This window comes from Mirounga angustirostris, unplaced genomic scaffold (assembly GCF_029215605.1).
Source record: "Mirounga angustirostris isolate CCGP_5_RB_7025 unplaced genomic scaffold, mMirAng1.0.hap1 SCAF_17, whole genome shotgun sequence".
Lineage (NCBI taxonomy): Eukaryota > Metazoa > Chordata > Mammalia > Carnivora > Phocidae > Mirounga > Mirounga angustirostris.
This window is the reverse complement of record NW_026991725.1, coordinates 26,143,700-26,156,535: the sequence shown is the minus strand read 5'-3', so window position 1 is coordinate 26,156,535 and position 12,836 is coordinate 26,143,700. Positions and strand designations below refer to the sequence as shown.

The 12,836-nt window shown below is 40.6% G+C and overlaps 2 protein-coding genes across 2 annotated transcripts; both read left to right on the top strand.

The window, feature by feature from the left end:
• The first annotated feature begins 1,948 nt into the window (after positions 1 to 1,948).
• LOC123842288 (keratin-associated protein 4-12-like) lies at positions 1,949 to 2,449 on the top strand. Its single transcript, XM_045871653.1, has one exon. It carries the CDS (start codon positions 1,949 to 1,951, stop codon positions 2,447 to 2,449), a length of 501 nt encoding a protein of 166 aa, XP_045727609.1.
• An 8,159-nt stretch (positions 2,450 to 10,608) lies between these two features.
• On the top strand, positions 10,609 to 11,106 carry LOC123842014 (keratin-associated protein 4-7-like). The gene has a single exon (XM_045871452.2). The coding sequence runs from the start codon at positions 10,609 to 10,611 to the stop codon at positions 11,104 to 11,106; it is 498 nt and encodes a 165-aa protein (XP_045727408.2).
• The last annotated feature ends 1,730 nt before the right edge of the window (positions 11,107 to 12,836 follow it).

The following is a 12,836-nucleotide window of genomic DNA, read 5'->3' as shown; positions in this document are numbered from 1 at the left end:
CATACTCTATTTAAGATTCAAAAGGAAAGGTTAGCTTAAGGAATGGATGGTCACCCTACCTTGAAATTTAATGCTAACAGTTAAAATAAGACTTGGTACTTCAGTAGTACAGCACTGATTGAACTAGTGATATATGCATCAACATTAGTGATCCTTACAGGCAGAAGCCAAGTTAATGGCGCCAAACCAAAGAGAAATTCCATATGCTGTATGAATAGGGTACACACGCACACACACACACACGACACAGACATAGATGTAGAGTCTGTCTGATGTTCTAGATCAAAAGAGATCTATGGTAAAAGAAAACATAATGAAGCAGCAATTGCCACCATGGCTATGGCGCACTTTACTAAGGGACGAGTGGGGACTCTCTGGTATAATGGAAATGTTCTATCTTGATAGATGTGGGGATTACACGGATGGGCTTCTGTGTATCAAAATTTGTCACTATGGAGGACTACCCGTAGGATTTTTTCAATTTCAATGTGTGTAAATTCCACCCAAACTATAAAATCAATCATCAAATGTAAACAAGAAAACGTGACTAAATTATTTACTTATGAATAAACCTACGTCTTTACCAAATTCTCATCGTGGCTAATTCGCCTTAAACACATTTCTTTTGGTTAAATTACACTACTATGAGCTCTTTTGATGTTTCTTTACATAGTATATTGCAGTTGTTTGTATGTGTGTATGGGGGGGGCAGTGGGGGATGCAGGGATGCTTTCTGTAATCGAAAAGGAACAGGGAGGAACTTGATAGAGGCACTTCCTCAAAGCATGAATGAACAGAAGAAAGGAGTAGGTCTCTAAAGTGTGGCCCCTGGGCCTTCAGCATCAAGAGCATCTGGGTACTCGTTAGCAATGCCAGACCTCAGGCTCCCTGTGTAATCAGAACCTGTAGCATTTGTCCCGACATACTTAATAGGCCCTTTGGATGACCTGCGGCATGCTAAAGTTGGACTATCACTAAGTGGGGAAGACGGAGAAATAGTAACTATATGAAGTTACATTGACTAAGATCCACTCACATTTCAAATGGATCCCCCCAAAAAACATGTGCTATAGATTTCCCAGCTCTGCAGATAAATTCTGTGGAGAGGCACCTTCTGAGCATTTGCTTTTTGCTCCGTTGAAGAGTATTTTTAATCAAGGAGGAGATAAGAATAAAAATGAGGCTAAGTTTTTCGGAGTCTAAAGACCACCCAGAGAAATGCAACACAAAAATATGTGACGGCAAAGTTAACACTTAATGAACTACGAATCAGGGCAGTGACCGGAACCATACAGATAATGAATGGCCTGCCACGGTTTTAGGGTAGACAACGTGATCCAAAGACAGAAACGCCCAAGAAAACCCATTCCAGTGGCAGAGGTCAGCAACATCACACACACATAGACAGTGGTCCCCTTCCTCATTGCTCAACAATGACCTATGAAACAGGGCCTCTTCCTCTTGTCTCATGCCACTTCCCACATGCCACACTTATGCACGTGGGATTTCCTCCCCGCTGATCATTGGAAGAAATGCACGACCAGAGATATGTTGGCCCTGATCCCATCCTGCTAGGGGATACAGGAGGGGAGAGGAAGAAATGTAATTGCAAATGCCACCTATCACATAACGGCCCTCTGCGGAGGAAGAGGAGGAGAGAGTGGTCCAGAAGATGCCGGTGGGTATGAGTCAGGAGGAAAAGCAGACCAGATGGAATGTATCACATCTAGAAAAGAAAATGTGTTTCCCATGAGTTTACACCATTACATAGACAAACACTATTGTGTCTCTGACAATTACTTAAATATTCGGTAAACAACAACAAGGAAGACGTGTGGACAAATCACCCTGGTCGGGCAGTATATAGAGGCCATGGCCCAAGGAGCCTTCCAAACTCAAGACCTTCGCTTTCCTGGAAACCCACCCAGAACCTCCACCCTCTGACACCATGGTCAACTCCTGTTGTGGCTCCGTCTGCTCTGACCAGGGCTGTGGCCAGGAGACCTGCTGCCACCCCAGCTGCTGCCAGACCACCTGCTGCAGGACCACCTGCTGCCGCCCCAGCTGCTGCGTGTCCAGCTGCTGCCGCCCCTCCTGCTGTGGTCCCAGCTGCTGTGGCTCCAGCTGCTGCAGGCCCAGCTGCTGCATCTCTAGTTGCTGCCGCCCCACCTGCTGCCAGACCACCTGCTGCAGGACCACCTGCTGCCGCCCCTCCTGCTGTAGCCCCACCTGCTGTGGCTCCAGCTGCTGGCGCCCCTCCTGCTGCATCTCTAGCTGTTGCCGCCCCTCCTGTTGTGGCTCCAGCTGCTGCCGCCCCTCCTGTTGCTGCCCCTCCTGCTGCCTGCGCCCAGTCTGTGGCCGGGTCTCCTGCCACACCACTTGCTATTACCCCACCTGTGTCATCTCCACCTGCCCCCTTCCCATGTACTGTGCTTCTTCCTGCTGCTGAGTCTCTCTGCGTATAATTTTTGTGACATATTAATGTCTTCAAATTCTCACATAATGCGTTAGCGCCAGCCAGTGACTGGTGAATGGAGTCTTATCCGCCAACTCATCTTCTTATTGGCATTCAGCGTTGGCATTCCGTTCTAGCAAGTGACAGATTAAAACAACTGTCAAATGATTTTTAACCCCCGCCCAAATGCATCTATTTTCAGGCCAGCAATATCTTCATCCTATGTATACACGACTCTGATGATCTTACATGACATTGTTTTCATATGTCCTAAATAAACAGCCATTTCTACGGATATTAAAATCTCCCAGTTTGTTAATGATTTACCATGTGCATGTGTGTATATGCGTGTGTCTTTATGTATCACCTCACACCAAAGTACATCTTGCTTTAAATGCAGGAGAACATGTTCAAGAGCAGTTACTTACAAGACTCTACTAGGCATTCATTGTATGACATGGTCAAAATTGCTTAACCTCTCCAAGCCTCAGTTTGGTTTCTCTGAGAAATGGGGACAATACACCATGTTCCTCAAAGGTCCAAAGACATAATCCATGCAATATAGTTGGCACAGGGTGGGGCATGTAATGTAAGCTCTCAATAAATATCTCTTTTTTTGGTTATTTTTCTTGAAACACTACCCCGGACTAGAATACTATCTTAGCATAGTATTGTCTTTGATAAAACAAAGAAAGGTTGCAAAATTGTTTTACTGTCCTCTGTAACTCAAAATTAAGTTTTAGTATATGTCTCAAATGTCCCTTTTAAAAACACTAGTGAGCTGAACATCATAAAGTCATCTAAATTTCACTTGACTATATTTCTACTTCCAGTATGTTCCATTATTGGTTGTGCAAATATTGGGTGTTCTACTTAGCTCAAGTACTCTCTCCTCCTTCCTTCCCTCCTCTACCTTCCTTCCCCCTTTTCTCTCTAAGCATAAAAACTCTCTTTTAGAATATGAAGTATACCTTCTAAATCCAGATTTCTGGAAATCTATGAAGTCCATGGCAACCTTTCCATAAATATTTTAAAACTTTTCATTAATAGAATGTTTAAAATTTTAGTATTTCTAGACTGAAAGTCTATATTTTTTCAGTCTTATGAAAACTCTCATGTTACTGAAGTTTCTCATCTTCTTGATGATTTTTTTTTCACTTTGGGCTTTTATCACCTTGCCTGGTTTTAATTAAGAGAATATGCACAGGGTATTTCTTTGAGACAGTTTTCTCAGCATCCAGACTCAGGTAATAATGATCCTCCGTAGTTGAGAAAATGTGCCACAATATATATGATAATATCATGTTTATATAAATATAAGGGTCTATAAATTTTGGTTCATAATCTGAAGTATAGTGAAAACATTTTAAATTCAAATTGTGCATACATCAGTTTTATCTATTAGCTGTGTTATATTTCCCAAAACTTTAACAAGTGTAATTAAGGGTTATTATTTCTAAAATTAAAAAAAAGTTATAAGGTATAAGAGACAAACCAGATAAGAGTTGATATAAAATGGGGCTCACCCCAACACAAGTTGGGTATCATATTCTTAGCATATCCTAGAAATGTCCGGTAGACATTTTCAGCTTCACCTTTCCAACTAATTCTGAAATGTTCTACAGAATACAGCCCTGTTTATTCACACACTAGAATTAACAAATCTTTTATCCTCCCTTATGTTCCTCCTTGATAACTAGTAATTATAGGATGCAGGCTCTCATTTTAATGTTATGCTTTATTAGCTAGAGCTGAATCAAAGAATGTAGGTTTTATACTGCTTTTTTCAGTATTGAAGTATCTGAGGCTTATAATTTCCTGTTTTTATAACGAGAACTGGGTCACAGCAGGAACAAGATAACACTCTGAATCTGTGTAATAAAAGGACTATTTACAAAGGTGTAGACAGAGCTTAGGGAAAGCAATAAGGAATAGCTCAATACCCAGGGCTCATAATAGCAAGGAGCAGTTACCCTATGCCTGAAGACCTCTGCAAGGATTTGAGTGAAGTAGTCAAAGGGCAGCATGCCAGACTTCTTAGAATTACTACATACAGGCACTCAATGTACATTAATTTCCATTAGAGAGAGTTACAGTGCTCTAAAAGATCCAAAAGTGATACCAGAGATAGTGTGGCAGAGGAAACCAAGGTAGAAACAATTATGAATGGGAAAGTGTGGCTTTGGTCCCATTGACTTTACCTGAACACAGAGTTGGGACGATTTTAAGTGAATAGAGCATGGACTAAGTCTGCCCTTCATCCAGTTTTATTTGGCCGTGTTAAATATGTACCACTGGAATTGCTCAAACCCTCCTAGGTAGTAAACTCTAAACAAAACTGAATTCCAGAAGAGCAACAAGAAATGACTGTTCTGATGAAGGAGATAGCTGAAGGGAGCCTTGTAATCCCCACAAACCCTTTTAACAGTCCTATCTGGCCAGTGTATGGGAAGACAGTTCCTGGAGGTTAACAGCAGACTCCTGGTGATTAAACAGCTCTTTCCTCCAGTTGCTTCAGTTGTAACTAATATATTAGAACTTTATAGGAGGCACAACAAGCCTAGCCAGACTGTTATGCCATCCCAGACTTGCCTACTGCATTCTTTTCCATGCCAGCTTCAGGTTCTGCCAGGTGCAATTTACATCCTCATGGCAGAGAACCAAGTATAGATTTACTGTTTGGCTACATGGATGTTTGAGTTCACTAGCATATTGTCATAATGTAGTGATGCTGACTTGGACTTGATAACCATTGAGAGCAAGTTAATACTACACATTGATAATTGTGGCATTCATGTGTGAAAAATCATCAATGAATTTGAAAAAGCAAGTCCAGAAACAGACTCAAATACATAAAGAAATTTAGTATATGAAAAGGTGGCATCTTAAATCAGTAGGGGGAAAAGATATATTGCTTAGTAAATGGTGTTAGCTTATGGTCATAACAAACTTAAAAACATTTAAACCTCACATCTTGTAATCCCGATGGATTAAATACTTGAAAATATAAAACATGAAACTTTGAACAGAAGAAATTATGAAACAGTGTTTATGCAAAATTACAACTGGAAAGGACTTTCAAAGTATGACACCAACCCAGAAGCCATAAAAAATTAATAAATTTGACTATATCAAAAGTAAACATCTGCATGGCAAAAACCACATAAGCAAAGTCAAAGAAGAAAGACAAACTAGGAAAAATATTTGAAATTCGTATTATATAAAAAGGCTAATTTTTAGCCTTTTATGCTTCATATAAAGAGTTCCTGCAAAAAGCAATGTATAAAGGCTAAACTCAGTAGAAAAACATAAATTACAGGCAATATAGAAAATTTTCTATAATTTTTTCTTATAGAAAAGGATATACTAATAGCCTGAAACATCTGAAGAGCTGCTCAATCTCACTTAAAATAAGGAAAATGAAATTAAAATCACATAGAGAGGGGAGGTTGTGGGGGATGGGCTAAATAGGTGATGGGTATTTAGGAGGGCACTTTTTTTTATGTTATGTTAATCACCATACATTACATCATTAGTTTTTGATGTAGTGTTCCATGATTCATTGTTTGCATATAACACCCAGTGCTCCATGCAGAACATGCCCTCTTTAATACCCATCACCAGGCTAACCCATCCCCCCACCCCCCTCCCCTCTAGAACCCTCAGTTTGTTTTTCAGAGTCCATAGTCTCTCATGGTTCCTCTCCCCCTCCAACTTCCCCCGCCATCATTCTTCCCCTCCTGCTATCTTCTTCTTCTTCTTCTTTTTTTTTAACATATAATGTATTATTTGCTTCAGAGGTACAGATCTGTGATTCAACAGTCTTGCACACTTCACAGCGCTCACCATAGCACATACCCTCCCCAATGTCTATCACCCAGCCACCCATCCCTCCCACCCCCCACCACTCCAGCAACCCTCAGTTTGTTTCCTGAGATTAAGAATTCCTCATATCAGTGAGGTCATATGATACATGTCTTTCTCTGATTGACTTATTTCGCTCAGCATAATACCCTAGGAAGGCACTTTTAATGAGCAATGGGTGTTATATTAAGTGATGAATCACTAAATTCTACTCTTGAAACAAATATTACACTATATATTAACTAACTAGAATTTAAATAAAAATTTGAAAAAGAAAAAAAAGTCACCTAGAGAAACTTTTTCACCTATCATATTGACCAAGATTAATGATAGACAGGTGTCTACATACATAAATATGTATCTCTATATATGTATCTATGTATTTGTGTATCCTGCGTATCATTGCATTAATACAAATGGGGAAAGACAAAACATTCACACATCGCTGATAGATGTGTAAATTGGTACAATCTCTATTGAAGGTGAAGCTGGCATTATCTAATAAATATTATAAACAAATGTATACTCCTTGATCCAGCTATTCTATTTCCATAGGAATTTATTCTACAGAAAACACTCACACATGTGAAATTATGTATGAACAGACTTATTCATTGCAGCATTGTATGTAATCTCAAAAGACTAAAAGCAAACTAAATATCCAACAGCGGAAAAAGAATGGCAAAGTGGTATATATATACTATCTGAATGCTTCATGTGAAAAAGCAAAGCAGGAGGACCATGACTGATGTACTACCATTTGTATAAATGAAAGAAATGAATAAATATTCTTATTTGTTTCTTATGTATTAAATATCTTCAGAATGAGTAAAAAAACCTGGAAGTTCTGGCTGCCTTCGAGGGGGGACCCTAGGTGACTGTTAAGAAAGGTGGGAGGAATACATGTGAAAAAATGATATTCAAAATGTTTAAATTAAATTTTAAAATATAAAAGATGCAAAATACAAAAGCATTTCACCAGAAACTAGTTTTTTGTTTTGTTTTTACCCTCCACTTCTTCCCTATCCAAGGCAATGGTAAGCAACATTTAAACTATTCCTACACTCCTTCTAAAGGAGATTGTTTTCTTTTCATGTCTTAGCAATGCTGGTGTTGCCAAATCTCATATGGATAGAGGGGTAGACGCAGAGCTGCAACCCACAGCCCAGCTCAGTGGTTATGGCCAGAGGACTGATCCAAACAGTGGGAAGACTTGGGGATGGGGAAAAGTTTTCCAGCCCCATGGGGAGAATGGTAGGCACCATAGTGGCATCACATCATAATTCAGCTACCTCGTTTGAGGCAGCTTTAGTGGGTATGCACTTTCTCTACTTTCTAAGAGAAGAATTGCATAATCAGCAAGCATATTTGGGGTATAGAGGTAAATTCCAAGGGAATTGTTTAAGTATTACACGTTCTCCTTTATTATAATATAAATAACATCATCTGGAAGGGACTACAGATTTTAGTTTGAATTATTTAAGAAAAATACACAATGGTCACAGCTAATTCCAAAAAGAAATAGAGGGGTACCTGGGTGGCTCAGTCGTTAAGCATCTGCCTTCGGCTCAGGTCATGATCCCAAGGTCCTGGGTTTGAGCCCCACGTCAGGCTCCCCGCTCCACGGGAAGGCTGCTTCTCCCTCTCCCACTCCCCCTGCTTGTGTTCCCTCTCACTCTGTCTCCCTCTCTCTGTCAAATAAATAAATAAAATCTTTAAAAAAAAAAAGAAATAGAAAAATATTTTTATGAATAGTGAACATCAGGGGGCTCTTGGGCCCATGAAAAGGAATTTGAAATCCCCCAGAATACATGTCCATAGACATTTGCTGACAGTGGGGTTTCTAAAGACTCTATGTAAGTTTCATGCTTACTTATGTGTTAATAATTCAGGATGCATTATTAACCTAGAGCAACATGAGGATAAAGACAATTTCTTTCCCATCTGACTTTGCAGAGAGGCAGGGTATATAGTGCTTAAAAATGTGGACTCCAATGCTCAGTTGGCTGGAAACAAATCACTGCTTCCTATTTATTGGTTTTAATTCTCCCTTTGCCTCAGTTTCCTCATCTGTAAAGGGGAGATTATAGTGAAACTTGCTGCATTGGGTTGTTGGGACTGGCAAATGTGCTCATCTGTGGAAAGCACTGGAACAACTGCATCATGTGTTGGTTGTTGTGTTATTGCAGCGTCCAGCAAAGTGCTGAGCAGGCAGCACTCAGAGCCTTCAGAAGGAAGAAGGACAGGAATTCCATAATCCATTGTGTTTTCATTTTGCATAGGCTCCTGAAAAGAATAGGCATATTTAGTGCATAATCATGTTGATGATCTCTTCCTTATCTCTAAATGGCTTCAGTTCTTTTTTTTAGCACATAAATGCTTTCTGATTTATTTATCCCGTAAAACTTTAAATTACTGGCTTTTAGGAGGAAAGGGCATACGTTATATACATGGAGAGCTATAAAATACATAAAAAACAGATGCGGTATGTTTTATAAATTTTATAAAAAACCTTCCTTATTCCTCTATATTCAATTTGGTTCAAGCCTTTGCTGATTCTTTCTTTGAAGTAACTCTGTTATGCTCATTAACATCACCTGAGGCTATGAGCACATATCTCACCTTGCTCCACTTCAACCTTTAAATAGTGTCTCTCCCCAGAAAGCCAAGTGTATTTTGGCATTTCTAAAGGCAAATCAAAACATTAAAGTCAATTATATATGGCATGTATATATTACATTCCTGCTTAATAGCTTTTAAAAGATCCCACCATTTCTCCTGAAATTTAAGGCTATACACAATCTCTCCCTCATTCTAGCAATCTCAATTTATCTCTCACTACTTCTTAACCTTCCATACATTTCCCTTTCATCATCACAGGCCAGAGTTATGCCCAATCTCAACTACTGTCCTTTCTCTTGAACAACAAAGGTCAATGTGTCTTCTCTGATGGCTGAGACAACATCTACAGTCATTAAACAGAGATCTCCTTTATCAAAAATCAGTCTATTTCAGCCCTGGGGATACAAAGATGGATAAAGCATATTCCTTGCCCTAATGGAGTTTATATTCCAGAGGGAGCCAGATACATAAATGCATTTCTGATAGAAAATGATATGGTGGAACCCATGCATGTATAAAGCACAACGGAAGTGCCATAGAGAAAAGACTTTACTTTTGTGCCATGCCAAGGAAGATATAGGAGGAAGGTGGCATTTGAACTCAATGGGAAAAGATAACTAGGAGAACGTTGAGCTCACAAAAGACTGCAGGAAGAGGGACTATCGTGAATGTAACTTGCTCTTTCCTTGAATTTTTTTTCCCCTGAATACCGGTGGCATTGAAGAATACCTCTTACTTAGGAACATGACCAGATCTGACCTTGATTATAAAACTCTTTATGGATGTCATTACTATGAAAGTATAGGTAAGATCATAAATACCATTTATATTTCCCTTAATGTTCCTAAGAAAATCTTAAACATATATGATACCACAAAAACTGACAGACATTTTAGGTTAAAATATTTGAAAAATTTTTAATAAAAATGGCCGTAAAGTATAATCATGGCATATTTTGACATTTCAAAAGACAGATCAAAAATTATCAGCCCAATTACTTTAGCCCAACCCAGAAGACATTTCTGAAGATCAACACCGATCAATCCCAGATGACTCTTTGCTATTTAAAAACCCTGAGTTGCTGCTGTTTCAAAGTACATCAGAGTGATGAGAAATAACACAGCCTGGAATGCTGTAGGAATTTCATTAACCCAAAGACCACCACAATATACACAATTAATCATAAGTCTCCTCACTTCTTACAGTCAAAAAGAAGGAGCTTACTTCCTTTTTTCCTACCAGCATTCCATCTATTGAAATATAAATTTTCCACTAGAGATGCTTCTCCATCAGAAGCTCTCCCAAAATCATGTCAAGGTGAATAACAGAGAAGAGACAGGGACCCACCTGTGTCACATGATACCCAGAGATTAAAGTCTTGTGACAATGCAAACAAAGAAATAAGAAGTGATTCACATGAGAACCCTGGGGAACTTGAGAAAAGGGAAATAACTATTTTCATACATTGGGAGTTTTTACTAGAAAAATATAATGACCTAATTTACTAATTGCATTTGTAGTCAATATAAACAAAAAAAAGGAAATAGTCTTTTCATAATCACAGAAGTCCCTCAGCAGGGTATAAAAGGGGCCATGTGGCAAGGAGACCTCCTAACTCAAGACCCTCAGTCTCTTGGAAACACCCACAACTTCCACCCTCTGACACAATGGTTAGTTCCTCTTGTGGCTCCGTCTGCTCTGACCAGGGCTGCGGCCACGGCCTCTGCCAGGAGACCTGCTGCTGCCCCTCCTGCTGTGGATCCAGCTGCTGCCGCCCCAGTTGCTGCCAGACCACCTGCTGCAGGACCACCTGCTGCCGCCCTAGCTGCTGTGTGTCCAGCTGCTGCCGCCCCTCCTGCTGTGGCTCCAGCTGCTGCCGCCCCTCCTGCTGCATTTCTAGCTGCTGCCGCCCCTCCTGCTATGGCTCCAGCTGCTGTGGCTCCAGCTGCTGCCACCCCTCCTGCTGCATCTCTAGCTGCTGCCGCCCCTCCTGCTGTGGTTCCAGCTGCTGTGGCTCCAGCTGCTGCCGCCCCTCCTGCTGCTGCCCCTCCTGCTGCCTGCGCCCAGTCTGTGGTCAGGTCTCCTGCCACACCACTTGTTATCGCCCCACCTGTGTCATCTCCACCTGCCCCCATCCTATGTGCTGTGCCTCCTCTTGCTACTGAGACCTTTCCCTGAGTCCACCTTCTCCCCTTCACTGGTTTCATCCAGCAGCAGACTCTATACACTATACGGATGCCTTAGGGGTGGCCATTTCCAACAACTGTGTGTCCACATCCCAGCCTCAGGCCAAACTCTCTCACCTTTGTTGACCTTGTCCCCAAGTGGACCCAGAGTATGAAATTAGGTGGTATTCATAGCAAGAAATTACTAGAATTGCCCAAATTCTACATCTGACCTTTTGACTTCTAGGTGTCAAGTCACTCTGTCCCAAACTCCTTCAGGGCCCGCAGGGGCACTGCTGTCATAGCCTCAGATCCAAAAGTCTGTATTTCCTTTTACAGGAAGATTTCTGTATCTTGTTGTTGCTCCTGAATAAAGCTGCACTTTCCTGGCCTAGAAATACAATGTTCTTGTGTCTGCTGCTTTGCTGTGATTATCCTCATTTCCTGGGGGAATTATAGCCAACATGCCACTGAATCAGGCTTTCTAGTCCTGGCTCTCACCCTCAGGAAAATCCCAACGTGGGGAGTCTGACATTAAAAAACAAACTAACCAATCCAGAAATAACAATATACAGAATGTCCAAAAGCACTGATGAATCATAAAGATTTTTATGTAAAAAATTTAGGGGCATGCAGGAGAAGGGTTATATGCCACAGCAAGCCTTTCTTCAATATTTCTGAGAGCCGGGCGCCTGGGTGGCTCAGTCGGTTGAGCGACTGCCTTCGGCTCAGGTCATGATCCTGGAGTCCCGGGATCGAGTCCCGCATCGGGCTCCCTGCTCAGCAGGGAGTCTGCTTCTCCCTCTGACCCTCCTCCCTCTCGTGCTCTCTGTCTCTCATTCTCTCTGTCTCAAATAAATAAATAAAATCTTAAAAAAAAAAATATTTCTGAGAGCCTACTTTGCCCTACAATTCTACTCCTCATAGATGTCTCATCCCTCTGTTCCTTCCCTCTCTCTTCCTCCCATCTCCATTGTTCTTCCCTTGTCAGGTTTTCTTAGGAAACCAGGGGTTCCTCCTTATGGTCTACCCTTCTCCTGTGTAATCTAATTTATTATCCTCTCAGCTTTCTCTAACTTCATCTCCAACTATTAACAACAAAATAATGATCTTTTGGGAAAATCAATCTCCCTGAGTGTGGAGAATAGCATAAAATGGAAAGTACTCAAATTTTAATATTTCCCTATCTTAAGAACTTTTCTGGGTTGTGTTCTTATACCCATGTTTAGGAGGACTTTTTCAACAAATTTTATGAAGAGTGTGGGACTGACAAGAAACCAATCAATGCACTTGTTTTGTTCTCAGTAAGCCCAGAATATTCCCAAATCCCTATGGACTCTATCCCAGTAAAAAAAGGTACAAATAACTGCTATTCAACATAATATTAGAAGTCCTAGCCACAGGAATCAGACAACAAAAAGAAATCAAAGGCATCCAAATCAGCAAAGAAGAAGTCAAACTCTCACTCTTTGCAGATAATATGATACTTTCTGTGGAAAACCCAAAAGACTCCACCCCAAAACTGCTAGAACTCATACAGGAATTCAGTAAAGTGGCAGGATATAAAATCAATGCACAGAAATCAGTGGCATTCCTAAACACCAATAACAAGACAGAAAAAAGAGAAATTAAGGAGTCAATCCCATTTACAATTGCACCTAAAACCATAAGATACTTAGGAATAAATCTAACCAAAGAGGCAAAGGATCTATATTCAGAAAACTATAAAA